At 39.9% G+C, this 21895-nt stretch overlaps 1 protein-coding gene across 1 annotated transcript in view; it reads left to right on the forward strand.

Annotated features, from left to right (window-relative positions):
* braf (B-Raf proto-oncogene, serine/threonine kinase) overlaps positions 1-21895 on the forward strand; it is a 70820-nt gene that overhangs the window by 13272 nt on the left and 35653 nt on the right. Inside the window, exons 2-4 of the mRNA XM_088003250.1 lie at positions 14715-14816; positions 15007-15294; positions 19821-19924. Of these exons, the coding sequence (XP_087859376.1) occupies positions 14715-14816; positions 15007-15294; positions 19821-19924 (494 nt within the window). The remainder of the gene's footprint in view (positions 1-14714; positions 14817-15006; positions 15295-19820; positions 19925-21895) is intronic.

Below are 21895 nucleotides of genomic sequence, written 5' to 3' on the forward strand. Positions count from 1 at the left end.
CACGATCGAATGCCTTCTCCAAGTCCACAAAACACATGTAGACTGGTTGGGCGAACTCCCATGCACCCTCCAGGACCCTGCTGAGGGTGTAGAGCTGCTCCAGTGTTCCACGACCAGGACGAAAACTACACTGCTCTTCCTGAATCCGAGGTTCGACTATCCAACGGACCCTTCTCTCCAGGACCCCTGAATAGACCTTACCAGGGAGGCTTAAGAGTGTGACCCCCCTGTAATTGGAGCACACCCTCCCGTCCCCCTTTTTGAACAGGGGGACCACCACCCCAGTCTACCAATCCAGAAGAACTGCCCCCGATGTCAATGCGATATTGCAGAGTCGCGTGAGCCAACACAACCCTACAACATCCAGAGCCTTAAGGAACTCCGGGCGGATCTCATCCACCCCGGAGCCCTGCCACCAAGGAGCTTTTTGACTACCTCGGCGACCTCGTCCCCAGAGATTGGAGAGCCCAACCCACAGTCCCCAGGCTCAGCTTCCTCAACAAAAGACATGTTGTTGGGATTGAGGAGGTATGCGAAGTATTCCGCCCAACGGCCCACAATGTCTCGAGTTGAGGTCAGCAGCACACCATCCCCACTATAAACAGTGTTGGTGCTCCACTGCTCCCCCCCCAGAGACGCCAGATGGTGGACCAGAATGGTGGACCAGCAGCTCCGATAAGCCGCCTCGGCAATGGAGGCACGGAACATGGAGGCACGGAACACCTCCCCCGGAACTTGTTCGAAGTTCTGGCGGAGATGGGAGTTAAAGCTCCGTCTCACAGGGGACTTCGCCAGACGTTCCCAGCAGACCCTACTTACACTTTTGGGCCTGCCAGGTCTGACCGGCTTCCTCCCCCACCACCGGAGCCAACTCACCACCAGGTAGTGGTCAGTGGACAGCTCCGCACCTCTCTTCACCCGAGTGTCCAAGACATATGGCCGCAGATCCGATGAAACGATGACAAAATCGATCATCGAACTGTGGCCTAGGGTGTCCTGGTGCCAAGTGCACATATGGACACCCTTATGCCTTAACATGGTGTTCGTGATGGACAATCCGTGACGAGCACAGAAGTCCAACAGCAGAACACCACTTGAGTTCAGATCGGGGATTAACTAACTGATTAACTAGCTCCGGTTCCTTCCCCACCAGAGAGGTGACGTTCCACGTCCCAAGAGCCAGCTTTTGCAGCAGAGGATCAGACTGCCAAGGTCCCCTCCCTCGGCTGCCACCCGTAACACACTGCACCCGACCCCTTTGGGCCCTCCGACAGGTGGTGAGCCCATTGGAAGGGGGACCCACGTCTCCTCTTCGGGCTGAGCCCGGCCGGGCTCTGTGGGGGAAAGCCTGGCCACCAGGCGCTCGCCATCATGCCCCACCTCCAGGCCTGGCTCCAGAGGGGATCCCGGTGACCCTTGTCCGGGCGAGGGACCGCCAGATCCAAAGTTGTTTTCCGTCATAAGGGGTCTTCAGGCTGCACTTTGTCTGGCTCCTCACCTATGACCTGTCTGCCTTGGGTAACCACCGGACCACCGGAACACTCCGTCTTGCTTGTAGGTTTGCCTGCCTATTTTTCTAGCCAGCAAACCATTCCGCCACCCAGTAGTCCTTTTTCAGACTACTTAGTCTCCTGTACCGCTCAAAAATGCACAATATGTCTGTAAATAATTTTAGAATATTATAAGGAAGTGCTGAGATATACCGTTTTCCACCGAACTAACATATTTGCCACTTCGGCACAAGCACAGTGAGAAATGTCAGAGGATAAAAACACTAGACTTGGAGCAAAACTCAGATCACCCAGCTTTTACTAGCATGTAAACGCAGCATCTATACACAAATCTGGGAGCTCCCCGAAGCGTCAAATGAGTCTCAAAAATACTTGTGCACACGTAACCGGATCTATGTGTAAATGCAGTTTTGTGTGTGTGTACCAGGTTATTTGTGTGTACTTTTTAAAAACATTTATAGGCGTAGGAGAAGGTTTCTTTTATTTTTAACATTTACAAATCCGGTAGTACACACGCACAGATATTTTTACACACACACAGATCCTTTTACGCACGCACAAGTCTTTTTAGACATGCACAGATATTTTGAGACTATTTTCACTCCATAGTAAGCGGCTGGGAGTTTCAACTTGAAGAAGCAACTTCACTGGGTCACTCACACAGCACATTATGATGACACTATGCAAGAGAAAAATTTTCCTCATTAATTCACAAAAGTCTATGTAGAAGTTGATCTTTCAAGAAATCTGAAGTAATGATTGTCTCAAATTCATATACATACTGGATTTAATCCAGTTTTGAGACTGAGATAATCCAGTAAAGATGACATCATCAATGCTTGCTGTTTAAACATAGCTTTCATAAATAAGATAGATCAACCTGCTACACTTCAAAATAACAGTGCCACCTCCTAGTTTAGAATGTTGAATTTCTTTTTAAATTCTATGAAATATAAACTGTAATATATTAATATTTATTATGTATTGATGCTGATTCTAGTTGGTGGGGTTATACTAATACCCACCAGCGCATGCGCACATGTAAGGTTGCGATGTTTGGTTATTTTTAATGGTAACCTAGACAGTAGAACCTAAGTGTCAACATCGGTGTCCGGATCGCTCTTTCATGTAAAGTATTATGCTTTTATAATACTTTACATTAAAGCACAATACCTGAATATATTACATAAACAATGTATGAATTATCATCCACCAGTTTTCTGAAATTTATATATTTTTTCTCAGTTGAGCATTACTGATGATGTCAAAAGACTCAATCACTGCAGAGCAAAGACGAGACATCACCGATTGACAATAAAACAGTAAAGGCCAGCTCCCGCTAACAATAAAATTCTGCTTTGTATGATAAGTTAAAACTAGACATTAAACTTAACTCGCCCTACAGTTTTAACAAATGGAGCTGATAGATGTTACCCTCCCACGCCCAGAAGGTGAGCGATGCTCAGAAGGAGCGTGGCAGACGTAATATCTGTCCGTTTTGGAGAAGCGAAACCACGCAAAAAAAGATAAATAATCTTTGGAAAAACCACATGCCTGATGGTGCTCGGGCTTCTAATGAGTATGCATTTAGTGAGTTTGCAGCACACAGAGAAAACCTAAAGAGAATATGATCTACTTACTGTAGTTTAAATAGAGGAATAGAAGCTGACTGTTGAAGGAGAAAATAAATTAAAAGAAGCACAGTGACGATAAGGTTGAAACATGTTTCATTATTATAAAACACAACAAACTAATGGTGGTAGAGGGCCGCACTGGATTAACTTGGGGAATATCATTTGTCCATGTATCAATCAACACCAAACCTCTTCTTTGTTCTGTCACAATTATCAATTTATTTAATTTTGATTATCATGCTCCAAACTTTGCGAGGACTGACCACCCAGCTCACCCGCTTCCTCATACATACAGAGCCAGCAGCAGCCAGTAACCTTCCCATTCATACTTGATGACGTCACTCCCACATCGACACGCCCACCACCAGGTGTCAAAGCCGCTGCTCCTGTCATATCAATAATTACTTATTTCATTCATATGGCTCTTATAGAGTCTCAGTGAAAACGTGTTTATTATTATTAACGCTTTGGTGCAAAAAACTGATTGAAAATCGATTTATTTACTGCATGTTTATGTCTGTTAAGGCTCAGATGGAACGGCACTGAAAGCAGCCATTTAAATCATTCAGACTACGAACACAATAGAGACACAATCAGATGACTTATTACCCCGCGATAATAACTCAATAGTCCATGGAAAAACCTTATAAGCTTGTATTAAAGCAGAAAGTACGGCGGCCACCGTAAAAAAGGCTTACAGTATGCAATTATGCCGCATGAACTGATCAGTAGATTATTGAGAGGGAACGCAAAACCTATTGCGAGGGAGCGCAAAAGAAAAAAAAATCCCCATGTCCCCTGGAGGGCTCCTTAGTGTCCCATATTGAACCGATACAGGACGTGATTTGTTCCGTATTCTAAAATTGTCCGATAGACACGCCTATCACACACATTGTTACTAAGTGTAAAAATAAGGACCAAAATAAAACACAGGAAATATTAAGGTCAGCTAAATTCTTGTCGCGGGAGCTAAAGGACCCCTGAATGCTACGGACCGACGCTGTTGTCACGGTTGCCTAGAGACGGACACTATGCAGCCACAGTGAGGTCTTTGAAGCAAAACCTCACTGTGGAAGCAAAACCTCTCATAAAGATACTGACGTGAGAAGGAAGACGCAAATCCCAGGCTGAATAACGTTAGTGAGGATGAACACAGGCAATTAAAAAAAAAAAAAGTGTCCATCGTGGCGCAGTGCGATACTAGACAGAATAGATCAGGAGAGGAACACAGCAGACCCTGATATGGTAACATTTTGCTATGATTAAGTTTCTTAATGTGCTTTTAGTAGACTATATTGGTTTGATTATTTGCTTATTTAATTTGTAATATCAGCCAAAATAATACAAATGATAATTTAAAGAACAAAGCATACATTAGATTAACAATAAATACATAAATACTTACTACTTTAAAAGGTTTGTTAGGGCTTTCTGTAGGTTTTATTTTGAAATGTTGATATATTATGAATTCATTGTTCAGTGGTCATTAATGCACCAGATACAGATCTGCAGCCATGGGCGATTAGATGGGGGCCAACAGGGTACCAAAGAAGTTATACTAAATAAATCTCATGTTAATACTCAGTGGTGGATTTTTTTAACCTTCACAATTTTACTTTAACAATTAGCATAGCTATCAGTGATCGCAGATAAACGATTTTCCTGTAACAATAAATTGTTTCTCCAATATTAGCACATTTAGCAGTGAGTGAATGAGGTTGATTGACAGCGCTAAGAGCGTCCTACTGGTTCAGATTGGTTGTTTTGGTCAGAACGGTGCATTACTTTAGCTAGCAATAGTAGTTCAGGGACGAGGTGCAGGAGATTGATTGTTTTCACAGATTATCTGTCTCATAACAAACTGTCACAACATCGTGACAGCTTTAACAAATATAGAGAAAACATATTTTTTATTAGTTATATACTGCAGCTTGAATAAAATGCAACCACATAGCATTTTTTGAGAAGTCTGGATTGCGTCATGTGTGTATTGTATGTTGCCTATGACTTGCTCATGGGGAGAGACATTTCAGTAATCTAAAACTAATAGAAAAAAATTAAGCAACCTACTTGCATACTGTATGCAGACTGTATTCATACTGAATTTTACTCTTGCATGTAAAATTCATGAGCAGAAAATATTGTACTAGTTATCAGTATTGGACCAAAGAAAGCAAGGCAGTTGCAAGCCTTTAAAATTGTGACACTTTTGATGGGTCAGACTCAAGAAATTGTAACAGCAACTGCGTGAGGGAGGGGGGGGGCATTTAATTTTTGTCAGGGGGCCCAAGATTCCTGGCAACGCCCCTGCTCACAAGTATAGAAACTATCTCCAGCATACTGTCTGACAGAGAGGACCGGCCCAGGTGCAGATCGTTAATTACTATAACAAACAGGCTGAGGTCTAAGCTGTAGCGCTGCTGGAATGGGTGTTAATGTGATTAGGCGAAAAATAGATTACCCCAATATGGGGGTCCGTTCATATGATTGGCTGAGAAAAGGAAGTTATCTGATTGGTTGCTGATCACCTAATCAGATAGACCATTTATTAAAAAAAACACTGAATTTTGAGACATCAGGGGAGTCTCAAAATTCACACAGGTCAGAAGGAGCTCGTAAGTGTGAATCTTGTGCTGTGCATTTGTGGATTTCACCCTGTGCATTTGTGAATCTCGTGTTGTGGATTTGTGGAGTTCGTCCCGTTCATTTGTGGATGTTATCCTGTGCATTTGTGGATCTAATTCTGTGCATTTGTGAAACTCGTGCTATGCATTTGTGGATTCAACCCTTTGCATTTGTGAATCTCGTGCTGTGCATTTGTGGATTTCGTCCTGTGCAGTTGTGGATTTCGTCCTGTGCATTTGTGGATCTTGTCCTGTGCATTTCGTCCTGTGCATTTGTGGATTTCGTCCTGTGCATTTGTGGATTTCGTCCTGTGCATTTGTGGATTTTGTCCTGTGCATTTGTGGATTTCGTCTTGCGCATTTGTGGATCATCCTGTGCATTTGTCGATTTCGTGCTGTGCATTTGTGAATATTTTGCATTTGTCAATCTTAGTCTGTGCATTTGTGAATTATTAGACAGTTTTAGCTCCATAGACAGTTTTAGCTCCATAGAAACTAGAATTCCTACCATCCTGGTCTCAAGAAATGTGTGGCGGAGCGCACCGTGGTGTGCAGATAGCTGGCAAATGTTTTTCTGTGTGTGATAAAGTCGTCAAAGATCAGTTGCTCACATGGACACAAAAAAAATTTAAAAGTTTGTGCAAAGTGAGAGTTTATCTGTTCAATTGACTGAAAATTAATGTTGGGGATGTACAGATAAATTTGGGCTGCTATTTGGGATTTTTCTGCCTAATCCAAGAGCACACATTTTCAGTCTGTAAACAGGACCTCATGTCTTTCTTCTCAAAACTTCTAATAATTGTACTCAAATCTTCTCTTCGTGCTCACACTTAGTCTCTCCTCAGAGCAAATCTTTATTTGTAAAACTCTGCTCGCTTGCTGAAATGTTCCTACCATAATCCAAGAGCACACATTTTCAGTCTGAAAACAGGATTTCATGTCTTTTGTTCTCAAAAATTTTAATACTTTCGCTTACATTTTCATTTTGAAAGCAGGACTTTATGTCTGTCTTCTCAAAAATTGTCACACTTGTACTCAAAACTTTTTGCGCTCACACTTAGTCTCTGCTTGGACTTTCTGATCGCTTAAAAAACATGGAACGACCTTTTGGCACAGTCGCCTGGCAACCTTTCAGCCAATAGAATGAAAGTGTTGTACTGGGTGCATTTGTTTCCTTCTAAGCTTTTCGATTATATCAAGCACATGGAAATAAAAAAGAAGTTGTTCTTTACTACCAAGTGTGTGCATTAATAACATCTAGGACTATTTGTGATTTAGAAGCACAATTAAAGAAAAATAGACTTGAGTTGCTTAAAACAGAAACAAAAAATCTTTTTTGTTTCTATTATTTTAATAATAATAATAATTATTAAAATAATTTACCCATTTCTATCAATTGTATTTAATAATTTTTAGTTAAATAAAAACAACAATAGCTGTTGACCTTGTAAGCAGGGCATCATCCATTACCAAACAAAGTCATAAAAAACAAAGAACAGTTCTGACTAACTGGAGCAATTCCTACCCCTAACCATTCAAATGATTCCAATCCCTAGTGAACGACACAGCAACACTCTCAGCAACTATGACTTGGCTTCCTCTGATCATATAAGTAGTTCTGGAGTTGTTTTCTTTCCACTGGTATCTGCTATGGAAAGCCATTTCAGCCAAAATTAAATAAACAAATGAGTAAAATAAATCAATAAATGAAAAAATTAGTGGAATAAATAAAAAGAATTAAATAAATAATTGTCATTTTTTATTCCCATTTATATTTGTTCAATTATACATTTATTTATTCCCAGATTAATTTAACCATTTTTCATGTTCCCATTTTCATTTGTCCAATTTTAATTTTTCCCTCTTTTGTTTACCCATTTTTCATTTAGCCCTTTATCCATTTACCCATTTTTCATTAATCTATTTTTATTTTTGTTTTTCATATATCAATTTTTCTATTTTCCGTTTTCATTTATCTGTTTGTCATTTATCCATTTACCTGTTTTTTATTATTCTATTTTTCTTTTAACCACTTTTCAATTTCCCTTTTTCATTAACCAGTGAATGAAAATATTTATTTATTTTTCATATGATCCATTTTTCAATTTCCCTTTTTCTTATCTATTCATTTATCTATTTTTCATTTGTTCATTTTTCATTTATCCCTTTATCCATTTACCCATTTTTCATTAATCTATTTTATTTAACCACTTTTCAGTTTCCCTTTTCATTAACCCAATTTTCTATTTTCCAGTTTCATTAATCAATTTCTCATGTATCCCTTTTGTATTTACACATTTTTCTTTTATCTATTTTTCATTTAACATTTGTTTGAAAAAATGTTAATTTTCCCATTTTCCAATTTCCCTTATTCATTTAGTATTTTCTTATTCATCACATTCTATTTTCCCCTCAAAACTCGGAAAAGCGGGGGAAAGAATAAATGCAAATGAGGAGAGGCACGTCATCAGGCTACAATTTCCCCAATTGGTTGGTTCGCGTCACACCGTCCTTCGCTTCAAGAAAGATGGCAACCTACTAACGGGTTATCAATAAGCTGAAGCTCATTAACTTCATTAGAAAATAGTGTTATTACTCCTGACTTTACTTTTCGTCTGGCCACTCAGACAGAATGTGTTTAAGTTGGCGGCTCTCATGGACTCTGAACTTCACCGTCGGGAGTTTTTATAGTTTGGACGAAGCTGCTGCTGAAGGTTGGCTTGCGATTGAAGGTTTGGGACACCTTCGTATCTACCAGCTGTGATCCAACTATAAGGAGCAGACTTTTCTGTACATCGTAAGTGAACTGCAATATCCAGAGGCAGCTCTACGGAGCATCGAAGAAAGAGTTGTTTTTGTTGAACTGAGAGAATGAGTGGCAATTCATTTATTTTACTCATTTGTTTATTTATTTCACCCATTTATTTATTTAATTTTGGCTGAAATGGCTCTCCATAATCTGCAGCTTTTCTTTTGAGTAATCAGGATTTAAGCCAGTTTTCCATCCTTATTTTTAACACAATCCTTTGGTAAGCTAGCTGTAGCATTGCACTTTGAGCTCACGTCACCGCAAATAAACGGTCGTTTATATGCAGTACCTCGCGGACCAATAGGGGGCGCCCACAGACCACCAGTTTACTGGGGACCACAGTTTGAGAGAGACTGATTTAGAGGAAATTCAACATGCTTTTTTTAAAGTTTTATGAAGACCCAAATCGGAATCAGAATTTCTTTTAATGTCATTGTGCATGAATAAAGCACAATGAAATTAGTAGATTAAAGTCAAGTGTGTGATAAAGACGGCAATAAAGTCAAGGACAAACAGATTAAAAACAGTTTATACTGTTTTTAATCTGTTTGTCCTTGACTTTATTGCCCTGAAATGCCTCCCTCAGGGCAGGAGTCAGAAGAGTTGATGGCTAGAGCGTGAGGGGTCTTTGATGATGCTACGGGCTCTCTGGAGGCAGCAGGTCCGCTCTCTGGAGGCAGCAGGTCCTGTACATCTCCTCCAGACATGAAAGAGGGCAGCCAATCAGTCTCTGGGCAGTGTTTATGACCTTCTGGAGCTGCTTCCTCTCTTCTGCAGTGCAGCTAGAGAACCATGGTGAGATGCTGTGACTCAATATCGACTCCATAGAGCAGCGATAGGACACCAAGAGCTCAGTTCTCAGAGAATCCTCAGGAAGTACGGTCTTCTTCAGGACTGAAGTGGAGTTAGCCTTTCAGGTCAGGTCTTCACTGATGTAGGTGCCAAGGAACCTCAAATTTGGCACCATCTCTACCCTTTCCCCATTTATAATGATGATCAGTTCCATCTCCATTCTGTATGTTGTCTCTTCTCCTCCAGAGACGTGCCCCTCCACCATGGTATCATCAGCAAACTTTATGACGGTATTGTTTGGGTGGGTGGGGCTAAAGTCATGGGTGTAGAGCAGGGGTGGGCAATTCTAGTCCTGGAGGGCCGGTGTCCTGAAACTCTTAGATGTCTCCCTGGTCCAACACACTCGAATCCAACAGCTGAATCACCTCCCAAGTGCAGTCAAGTTCTCCAGAGTCCTGCTAACGACCTCATTATTTGAATCAGGTGTGTTGAGACGCATCTAAAAGTTACAGGACACCGGTCCTCGAGGTCTGGAGTTGTCCACCCCTGGTGTAGAGAGTGTAGAGTTGGGGTCTTAGTATACAGCCTTGTGGGGCTTAGCACTCACACTCAGTGCTGAGGACAGGTGGGATCCTACTCTCATCCTCTGTCAGGAAGTCCATGATCCAGCAGCAGATGTTGTGATCCCAGGTCCTGAAATTTCCTCACTAGTCTCCTCAGAATGATGGTGTTAAAAGCCGAGCTGAAGTCCAGGCAGGGCAGCCTCATGTAGCTCCTATGCTGTTCCACGTCTCAACGTGGTGTGCAGAGCGGTAGCAATGGCATCCTTTGTAGACTGGTTGGTTTTGCGTGCAAACTGGTGGGGGTCAAGTTTGGGTGACAGATGAGAAGTGATGCGACTCCAAAAAAGTTTCTCAAAACGCTTCATGATGATGGGGGTTAGTACCACTGGCCAGTAGTCATTGAGACTGCTAATGTTCTTTTTTTGGCAGAAGGATGATGATGGAGGACTTTAAGCATGTTGGGATGGCGCACTGGATGAGGGAATTATTAAATATGCTGGTAAAAACCCCAGGTAGGTGGTCTGCACAGTCCTTCAGCACCCTCCGTTTCACACCATCAGGTCCAGATGCTTTCCGGTGGTTCACTTCCCTGAGGTTTCTCCATACTTCCTGTGCCATGACGGTCTGGCTGTGGAGGGATGTTGGCTACAGTAGGGGCTCTGTTGGTGATTCAGCCTCAGAATGAGCACAGAAATGATTGAGCTCCTCTTCCAGTGAAGCATTGCCAGAGATTTTGATGGTGTTGCTGGATCTGAAGTTGGTGATGTGCTGGACCCCTTACTACACCTGCCAGCTGTTGTTGCTGCTGAATTCCTCCTCAATCCTCTGCTCGTAATTCGCCTTGGCCTCTCCGATGCCTCTCTTCTAAGAGGCTTGAGCTCAGCTGTCCAGGTCCCTGTATCCTGGTCTGAAAGTGTTATTTCTCTCCCTTAGCAGTTCCTTGGCCTCCTTGTTCATCCAGGGCTTCTGGATATGCCTGTCTACTGTGACGGTGTTAACACAATGATGGATGTAGCCAAGTACTGCTGAGATGAAGGTCCAGGTGCCAGAAAAAGTCCCAGTCTGTGGTTGCTAGACAGTCCTGCAGTTGCTGAGTGGTACTGTCAAGCCAAGATTTCACAGACCTTATTTTAGTGAGTGCTCTCTTTTTCACTGGTTTGTATGCTGAAATAAGAAGCCGTGATATGTGATAAATGGGGGAGCTGAGTGGTCCTGTGTACATGCTTGATGGTTGGAGTAGTCTTTGTCCTGCTGGAGTAGGCTTTGTTCAGCGTCTTAACTCCTCTACTGGCACATTTAATATGCCACACATATAGTGTCATACATTAAATTGACCAAATGTGAATGACAATCAGATTTGAGCCTGTCGGCTGAAATATCTGAATTTGCAATTTAAAAGCTTTTTCTATATCAATGCTACTGAAGCATAGCCGAATAAAGCACCAGGGCCAAATGAATTCCCCCCAGAGTGGTATGGACCCCTTGCAGTGTGACGCCCCATTTCCCTGCCGGAGGGCAAAAAGCTGTTGGCTGACGATAACTACCATTGGTTTTAGTTGTCAAGTTATCAATATAATGCGCAAAGTCCTAAATATAAGCCTGATTTTATATAAAAGAAAAATGAATGCAGTGCTTTGCTACCAATTGTCAACACTATATTTAAATAACAAGGTCAGGAAAACGTTTTAATTAAGAAAAAAAAATAGGGAGGGAGGGAAGTAGTTAAGTTATTATTGTTTGACTTTGACAACCATAACAAGTAGATGTGATGTGGCATTTGTGTTTTGGTTCAATTAAAAAATATAAAAAGTGCAGTAAAGTAGGTGGTTAATTTAACTAAACAACTAGAGTGTTAGATTAGATAATAGCAGTGGCAGCAAAATAAACATTAAGCCTAAAAACGTAAAACTGCAACAGACTGAATGTTCTGTTCTTAGTGTTTTTTGATATTGAATCCTGAAAAAGATAGTGACTTTGTTGTCAGTTGCTATAGCAATGAGTGTGTGTGGCATGGCTGACAGAACATGAGAAAAAGGTGGCTGTGAGTTGTTCTTCAATGGTTTTTATACATTGTTTTCCCCTTTGCTGTGGAGCATAGCACAAAATTAACTATACATATTAAGTTCCTGAAGCAAATCAGAAGTGGCCTGTCTAACATGTAACCTTTAATCTAGATCCTGTATCAGAATGCTACATGCTTCATGATGCTTAACCAAGAACATATGCATGTTGGCTGACAACATGGATCTGGCATGAGCTATGTCAGCTCATCAATACAGTGCAATTGCTGAACCTCATACACAGTGAAATTAGTCCGAGACTGACGGCTATAAGCTTTGCACATGTGGTTCTCATTCACGGTCTGAAATAAAAAAATAAAGACAGTGGATAATTGTTTTTTTCTAGAAAAATTTCAACCTACATTACTAAGGATTTTAATTCACACTGAAAAATTCTGAGAAGTAATACATTTATGTAAGCAAAAATATGAATAGCCACAGGAAATGTATTTTTCCCACAATGCAATGGAGACCTGAGCTGAGACATTTTAAATTGTTGCATTTAAAATGTGCTTGTCTTCTCAAATGAACCTAAACAACCCAAAAACTTAACTGATTTAATATTCGAAATGAAAGAGCAGATAATGAGGAATGTGTCTAAAACAAAAAGACAAAATATTTCCCACTCCAATGAAAACCAATAAGTTGCAGAGAGACGACAGACAGACCATAATAGCCTGCAGCTCTCCAGCTATGTTGCTATGGTAATTAATTATCTCCACCTGGTCTGGCTTTCTCTGTCAGACAGTATGCTGGAGACAGAGTTTCTATACTTGTGAGACACCCAGCATTGGTCTCAAGGACCCTGACAAAAAAACCATAAGCCCTAGCAAAATTTTGAAAACATTTTACAGGAGTAGACGTGTATTTATGTCATGACCGACTTTGAGACTTTGAGGTGATGGAAGATTCAACATGGGCAGAATAGTAAAGCCCCTATGGGCTGAAATTTTGTCAGGGAAAAATGTTAATTTATTACAAAGATCAACAGAAGCTATAAAAGCAGATGCATTTTGACAGTTAACTTTATCTAAGACTTTAAAAAGCACTTGAGGCCTATGTTTGTTTGAGGAAACCAGAACAACCAAGAATTTTGATTTTCAGATTTTACAGTATTCTGATAATTATGAGTACAATTTTTCAGAATGTCAAAAGAAACCTGCAACCTATCCTTTTCCCAGTGCCTCTCAGCTCACCTGCAGTCTTGCCTGAGAGCGCAGATAGTTTAATTCAGGGGTGTCAAACTCCAGTCCTCTAGGGCCACCGTCATGTAGTTTTTAGATGTGCCACAGGTACAAAACATTGGAATGAAATGGCTTAATTACCTCCTCCTTGTGTAGATCAGTTCTCCAGAGCCTTTCTAATGATCTAATTATTCTATTCAGGTGTGGTGCAGCAGAGGCACATCTAAAAGTTGCTGGACTGCAACCCTTGAGGACTGGAGTTTGACACCTGTGGTTTACTTGAACCATGGCTCAGAAAATCTATTTTTCTTCATGGTTGGAAGAGGAGCTATAGAGTTCAAAGTGTTTGTGCACAAGTTATTAAATTGGGTAATGAGATCATCGACATCAAAATTGCTGCTGATGTGTGACACAGGTGGTAACATATCACCAGTGGCTGCAGGGAGCTGAGAGGTGGTTGATGAGGTAATCCTACGAGTAGTAATAGATCTTGTACATTTTTTACAATGTACATTTAGTGGTTGAAATGGAGATAGAGAACAGAACAGGTAAATGATCTGAAATACAAATTTGACCAATTTTATTTCATTCATGACCTTTTTCATGAGTTGAGCACTGGCCACTTGTCCATCACAGGACAAAGAGATGGAAGATTAAAAAAAAAAAACACTCAGACATTAGAGCCTAAGTAACCATATATTTGGTTTGGAAGCATGCATATGTAAAAAATGCTTAATGCACTCCCTTCTCACCCCCCCTTCCCTTCCAAAAAACAAATAAAAATTCATTCTCTGTGACAAAATTTAGGTTTGGCCACACACAGAACCATAACATTACATAGATCAACAGGTAGTGTACTTTGTTAGAATATAGCTCCTTGTCTGAACTAATCCACAGATAGTTCAGACAAGGACTCAATGTTGCATGACTGTGTTTTGTGTTTAATGATGTAAAGCACTTTGAAATGCCTTGGTGCTGAAATGTGCTCTACAAATAAAATTTGACTGATTGATTGATTGATTGATTGATATTTTACAGCATATGAAGGCCTTTCTAAAAAGTACGCCTTTCGGCATTTTCAAGGTTGTAGTTGAAAACATCACAATTTGCCAGAAAATAATAGACTGAGAACCCAGGTTTAAATGTAATAAGTTCCATAGAGTTTGTTTGTTGTGCTATTTTTTTTATTTTGTGCACCATAACTGCCATCTCTATTTTCACCACCTAACCCTGTTGCTCCCCTTAGAACTGGTTCAGCTTCCAATATTCTGCCATAAAATGAAGTAGGAAGATGAGAGTAGAGTGGTTGGACAGCTTTAGCACTTGATAATCTTTGGCCCATATGGTTTATAGTGCCTGGTTGTGACCAGTGAATATCTGTGATGGCTGTGAAGTGAATAAGTTTGCATAATATGCATGATCCAAAAGCCAGTTACATTTGTTATTTAGAAATGTTTTTTTTATTATTATTATGTTGATAAAAATAGGCTTGGTTTATTTTTCACTTAATTCTGCAGCTCTTGTATTTTCTCCTCAGATCTGGAACATCAAGCAGATGATAAAGCTGACACAGGAACACTTAGAGGCTCTGCTGGAGAAATTTGGAGGCGAACACAATCCTCCCTCCATATATTTGGAGGTAAGAATGCCTTGCTATGGAAGATGTCTGAGCCTTCAAACACGTCTGGAGGCTCAGAAGTTGTTCAGTCAGTAGTTTGTGTGTATCATTTAATTTTTTTGGTACGGACAGTGCACATTAATTGAAGTTTCTGTAAACGTGCCAGAATTAGCAACAAGGCTATTTTTTAAAATTTGTTGTCCCTGGACAGGCATATGAAGAGTACACCAGTAAACTGGACGCCCTGCAGCAGAGGGAGCAGCAGCTGCTGGAAGCCATGGGGAATGGCACAGACCTCTCCTGCACCACTTCCCCTATGTCAAGCCTGTTGGAGGCCAAGATGGGAGGTGATGGAGTTGGAGGTGGAGCTCAGGCCCTTCCCTCAGCCCCCAACTCATTAGCAGTCCTGCAGACCCCCACTGATACTGGACGGGCCAATCCACGCTCCCCCCAGAAGCCTATTGTCCGTGTGTTCTTGCCAAACAAACAGAGAACAGTGGTATGTCTGATGACCTGCTTGTGGAAGTTGAAATGGAGATGAAGAATTTTAAGTGGATACATCATGCTTTTAAATCCTTCCTTTTTGCATGTAAATCATTCACTTATGGTCTATATAGGGTAGAACTGCAGTCCTTTGGTCTGAATTCCTTGTTACTGCAGCTCCACAGATCCCTCGTTTAACTCTGTTCTGAGGTATGTTTTAGAGCAACTCATTTTGCTGCAGTCTTTTTAAATGTGAATGAGACATTTCATTCCCCCACCCACTCCAGGGTGTAGAGCATTCCACTCCACCCCATTTTGCTAGTTTTGTAGTTTGATAGCAACAATATAATTATCTACTGGCAGATAAACTTTTTATTCCAAAGTTAATTAAAGATGTGAACAACAGAAGACTTGTTCATCCAACCTTCCATGTTGGAGTCAGAGTATGATCCAGAGTAGGACAATGAAGATGACCAACCTGCAGAACCATGTGTATTCAAATAAATGTATCACAATGGAGTTATTGCTGTATTTACACCCTCTCCACCCATACAAACTACCTACAGTATAGAGTGTAGTTTAACTATAGTGTCCATGCATATCAGATTCCTATTCAAATATTAATTCTACCACAATATGAATGAAGTAAACAAGGCCTCAACATTATTAAGGAGTTAGATAATGTGAGCGTCAAGAACATCACAGAGCGCATTTGCACATGTTCCCAAGACAAAAATAGCAAACACAAAGTCAAACAGTTATATCTAAAACATGCAGTACAGCTCTATCCTCAAGGAGGCAGCTAAAAGCTAGCAAACAGCAGTAACAGAAGCAGAGCCATCAACCCACCCAACTCTGATGCCAGGTGATTGTTTGAGGAATATTTTGTGTTAATACATGCTAGAACTGAATATTTTGACTTGCTTACATGCAACGAAACTTGCTTAGCAGTTCCACAGCAAATGCAGTGACGTCATAGGCAAGAAAAACGTTATAGAGAGAGAAAAAATGAACAGACTGGAAAATCTAACCCTAAAATAACATAAAGATACCTAAGGAGCACTGGGACAGAATACATTTAAATTTTTTGTACTCCTACAAACTCAAAGTACACAAAAATGGATTTAAGGGCTAAAATGTGGATTTTGCATAATACATTGCCTGCACAAAGCTGAATTTACCAAGATTGTGAAATACCAAAAAACAAATTTCACTATTGCAAGAAAACCAATACTTGACTGGAGGAATAAATTAGGATTGGAGGACTTTTAGTAGTTCCATTAGTATCGTAAAAGTAATTGTCAATCTGGTTGTTCTGATCATTTTTCAGAATAATTATTTTAGCTATAGTCATACAAAATTGCTGCAAATACACTGGGTTTAGAGAAATGCTAATTTCCATTTGATTAATATTGAAATATTAGGACCAGCACTTTAACTAATGTTAATTATGTAGATTTTAACAGTTTAAAATGAACAAAATTAATCGCTTATTTATTTTTTACGTGCACCTTTGTATTGTGTTTCTCGTACACTGGCAAATCTGACACACAACAGTGAAGTTATGGATAAAATGATTCTTTGTTTTTCCTCTATTTCTTGTATCTGCTCACATGCACATTGCTGAATGCTTACATAGCCATGTCACATAAGACTGACGACAGTCACACATGAACAAAATTAAACTGATAAACACTACCCTTTAGGGAGGGTACAGAATGAGGATAAGGTAAAAGCAGAACTCGCGCTACAATCTTTGCTTCACTTGGTGTCACCCCTAAGGTGAGCTAAGTGGAGCACAGCGCTGGACGGTGAATGTCACTCTGTGTCTGTTCCATTTCTGTGACTGGCATGGCTTGTAACATTTTATCTTTTTCGGCATTAAAGCCTGTTTTATACTTAACCAAATCTCATTTTTTCTCAAGGTAATGATACTTGGGGGTTTTGGTCGGGTCCTGAAACTGGTAAATGGACCTAGGTGGCACACAGGGGGGAAAATTGGTGAAGTACTGGTGCACATGGGCAGACATTATAGACTTTACGCAAAGAGTTCATCGTAGAGACAACTAAAATCAATTAATAAAAAATCCTTTCTGAATATCATCTAATGAACTCTGAACTAAATGTGTCTTGCTTTATTTACTGAATAAAGTAAATAAAGTAAGTGATGAACGACAACAGAGGTCACAGCATAAAAAAAATCCATTATGTACTATTTTTACCCATCAAATCATTAACATAGGCTATTCAGGTGCATTTTTTATGTGGCATAGTTAATATTCATCTTGTTGAATCCAGATTCCATCACACATAAAGCAGATGAACAAATCTAACCTTTTGTCCATAGTGACAAAAACGATTAATTGTGCCCCCAATAACTTATAATAAAGTAAATTAAATGACTCCACTTAAATTACAAGCACTTCACCTGCTGGGGTCTGAAAGTGCAGTGCCTCACAAATTCCTCCTAGTCTGCACCTGCAGAGAAATCTGAGCTAGTTCATCAGTCTGTTGGACTTATCTGATCCAAACCGATCAATTGAACGTTGCAAGCCTTCTACCCTCTTCGCTGTCCGGGCGTGTGCTTTTCTGAGGATTTTTTTTTGTGTGGTTTCACTTCCCCAAAACAGATAAGTTTTAGATCTGCCACTCTCCTTTTGGGCGCGGAAAGGTAACATCTTCCAGCTCCATTTGTTAAAACTGCAGGGTGAAATAACTTTAATTCTTCACAGTGGCAGAGCCACATTCGCATTAGTTGTGCAGCGCAGTGCGCATGTTACAGTCTAAGTAACTTCTGCACCTTTATTTATTTCCTCAAGATAAACTGCTGGCTCCTCTGTTTAGACTATAAATAGATTAGAAAAACATTTAATTCTCTTTAGTTTTCCCTGTTCTGTATGTACTGGAAGATGGAATTAAATGTGCCATTTCAACCAAAGTTTGGAATGCTCTTCTGAACCAGATGCTCCAAGGCATCCTGTCCATAGCTCTTCAACACGCTGTCAATTCCCAGTCAGCAATACGCATTTAGTTCAGAGTTCATGAGATGATATTCAAAAAGGATTTTTTTTATTTATTCATTTTAGTTGTTTCTAGGATGAACTCTGCGTAAAGTCTATAATGTCTGCCCATGTGCACCAGTAATTAACCTGTCATTTGACAGATTAGTTATAACCTGTAAAAACATTATTTTTTTAAGCTAATCGTCATTTGACAGGTTGGTAATAACCTGTCAAATGACGGACAGGCTTCAAACTTTTCTGTCACTAAAAAAAACAAAAACGGTCAAATATGGAAAATACCCCGTTAACACAACTCCTGAACAACGTTGTTTTTCATTGCCCATTACCCATTCAATTAACAGGGTTAATTTTTGCTTCAAAAAACAATCTGACGAGTTGCTGGAAGGAGTTAGCTTATTAGCTAACTCCTTTTAGCACAACTCGAACACAACAACAGTCTTGTTTTTTCTAGTGACAGAAAAATTTGACAGGTTATTACCAACCTGTCAAATGACGATTAGTTTAAAAAAATCATGTTTTGACAGGTTATAGCTAATCTGTCAAATGACAGGTTTGTTTATTACACAGGTGTCCCCAATGCTAATGTCAGCATCTGCAGTCCACATTTCTAAAGAGTTTCCATCAATGATCAGGGGTTCCTGAAACACTGGAAAGCTGAATGGTTAGGATAGCACTTTTCCGATGGTTAATAACTTAAGATTAAAAACAACAAATATTTTATTTTATCGGAATGTGGTTTTCAATTAAAATGCAATTAACTTCAACCCTGCAGTTATCTCAAATAAAAAGTCAAGTCTGATAAATATTTAAAGGTCCACTATTGTCAAAATTCATTTTTTGTGTGTTTCTGTATTTCCATACGAGTACTTACTGATCCCAGAAACAGTGCAAGAGCAAAAAAAAAAAAAAAAAAACACCCAGCCATGTTTTTGGGAAATTTATTCAAATTTGTGTCAGATCTGAAGTGTTTAATCCTTGAGCGGTTGTGGCTCATGGTTGTTCAGTAGACTCTACTTCTTCAGGGACAAAATTGGACAGTTGTACCGCTGTGCTTCTGGTTGTTGGAATTTTCACGTATCTGAGGAGCCAATGTAAGCACTGAGTTTTGGGGGTGTGACCTGCAGCAGCATAATCGTGACGTAGCCCTAAAACAGCGTATACCTAAATGAACTCAAAACAGGCAGAACCGATCGGGCGATATCTAAATATCTGAGAATGATTTTGTGTATTAAATGTAATTAACATGTTTTGTTTAACTCACAGACCTTTCCAAGCTTGTTCAAGTAATCGTAGTAGTGGACTTTTAATACATGTGTAAATAACGGCTCTGTATTATATTTTGTATTGACCAAATGTGCAGTGCATTTTCCTGAGATGAATCAAAGTTGTAGACATGAAAGCAGCTAATAAAGTCAAGCCTGAAAATTTCAACAATAAAATGTTTCTGCTGCTGCTTTAGCTCATCTCTCATGATGATTACCTAGAGACAGTTCAGTGAGTGCTGCTGTTTTGTGTTCAGGTCCCAGCCCGCTGTGGGATGACTGTGAGGGACTCGCTGAAGAAAGCTCTGATGATGCGGGGACTCATCCCAGAGTGCTGTGCAGTCTATAGAATACAGGATGGGTAAGTTTTCGGTTAAAATGCTTAGCTGAATTGCATGGTAGATAGAAAAAAAATGTCACTGTATGATCTTTAAGACCACATCCAAGAGTAAATTTCAAGTGATCTTGATTTATCACAAGTATGTTTCTAGAAGGAAAATAAGTCTAGATCCGTCGATGAAAACCTGAAAAAATCTGAACTAGGGCTGAAACGATTCCTCGAATGATTCGAGTACCTCGATTACTAAAATTCCTCGAGGAAAATTTACCTGCCTCGAAGCTTCGTTAATTTATGTTTTATTAGTTAGCGCACCGTGTTCCGGCCGGGACTTCATTTGCGTTGCGCGGAGCTCTCACTTCCGCCTCTGAGTTGTTGACAAAAGCTAAGTCTCAGCGGCATAAAGTCCAGTCTTCAAGATTGGCCCGTGGGGATTTTATTGATTGATGATAATGCCCGACTTTTTATCGTTTTTGGGGAACCAATAAGCATCCTTAAAATGACTGGGGAATGCCTGGAGTACGGCAGCATTTCTCCTCCGGGGCTGCTGGTTGAAAGCGAACGGCGGGAAGAGCGCTGAGGTGAGCGGATAGACTGAACAGGGCGGGCGGCTGAGTAGCTGATGCTTACCGTGTAAATGTAGCTTTACCGACGAACCGCACAATAAATTTCATATCCCGGTCTGAAGAAACGGGTGGCGGAGCGCATCGTACATGGCTGGTAGATGAGTTTCTGAGTGTGACCAGTGAAGGTGTCGTAAATATCCCGTATTGCTTCCCCCCGTGTTCGTCCCCCGGTCTAACGGTTCGTCAGTCCGCTGGTCTATTTCCTCCCCTCCACCCCATCTTACGTTCGTTCATTCGCCCTCTCCTCCCACTCCAGGCGGCATTTCCCGTATTTTCAAACCCAAAGCGTGACAGGTTAGGTGGCAAGGTGAGTTTAATTAATCTATTAAACTCACTGAAGATGAATACATAAACTAAAAGCTGGATTGTAGACATTTTTATAAGTATATTTGTGAGCCTGCCTCTTTGTTATTAAATTCAATAGAATTTCAGATTTTTCTATAACTTTTCTTCTGGTTAACTTAGAAAGTGAGCTATTATTGTTACAGGTTAGTTTTCTAAACTACAAAAAAGCAACTGTTAGGGATGCTCAAATATGAAAAATTGGACTGATATTGATATCTGATAGTAACACCGGTATTATGCCAGATTTACCAATATTTCATTTTGTAATTTTTTTTATCCGATTACTCGATTAATCGTAAGAATAATCGATAGATTACTCGATTACTAAAATATTCGTTTACAACAGCCCTAATCTGAACCCTCCACAGGTTTTAAAAAACCTTTTGAAAATATAGTTTTTTACCATTTCACTGAATATTCAGTCTGCAAACCTAATACAACAAGCTAGTGTACATACTAGGCTGCAGACTAAGTACAAAATTATAGCATGATCTCATTCACTGTAGTTTGTAAGAGGCATTTTTCAACCAGATTATCCTTGAAAATGTTCAATTTTAGATTTTTAGATAAAAAATGTAAAAGAAAACCAAACAGCCATGAGCCCGCTGGTTTCTCTCAGAAAACTAGCTAAGCCACCAGCTGCCCTCATTTAAAAGAAAATTACCAGCTAATTGTGTGCAGTTGCACATAGTTAACTGGTTACTTATCCATTTAATTTCAAATTTTCTATTCAATAGGAAGACATTATTTACAGTATTTAAGCACCAACTATATAGTCTTACAATTAAAATAAAGATATTTTTTTCACACTTAAGTAGAGATCCAATGACTCAGCCAGTGGATCTTGGATGAATATACTTTATTAATTGAGGGAAGAAATTTCACACATTTGTTTCTGCTCTTTATTAGAAGTAAACCTGTGCAGTCAAAAAAGAATGTTACAGTATTAAACATGATATCAAGTATCATTTTTTCCAATCTTTGGATGAGTTTAAAATTTTAGCATTGTGACAATCACAATGCA

The sequence above is a fragment of the Poecilia mexicana genome, unplaced genomic scaffold (assembly GCF_051168715.1).
Source record: "Poecilia mexicana isolate PSO_F unplaced genomic scaffold, ASM5116871v1 scaffold_23, whole genome shotgun sequence".
In the NCBI taxonomy this organism is placed as follows: Eukaryota; Metazoa; Chordata; class Actinopteri; order Cyprinodontiformes; family Poeciliidae; genus Poecilia; species Poecilia mexicana.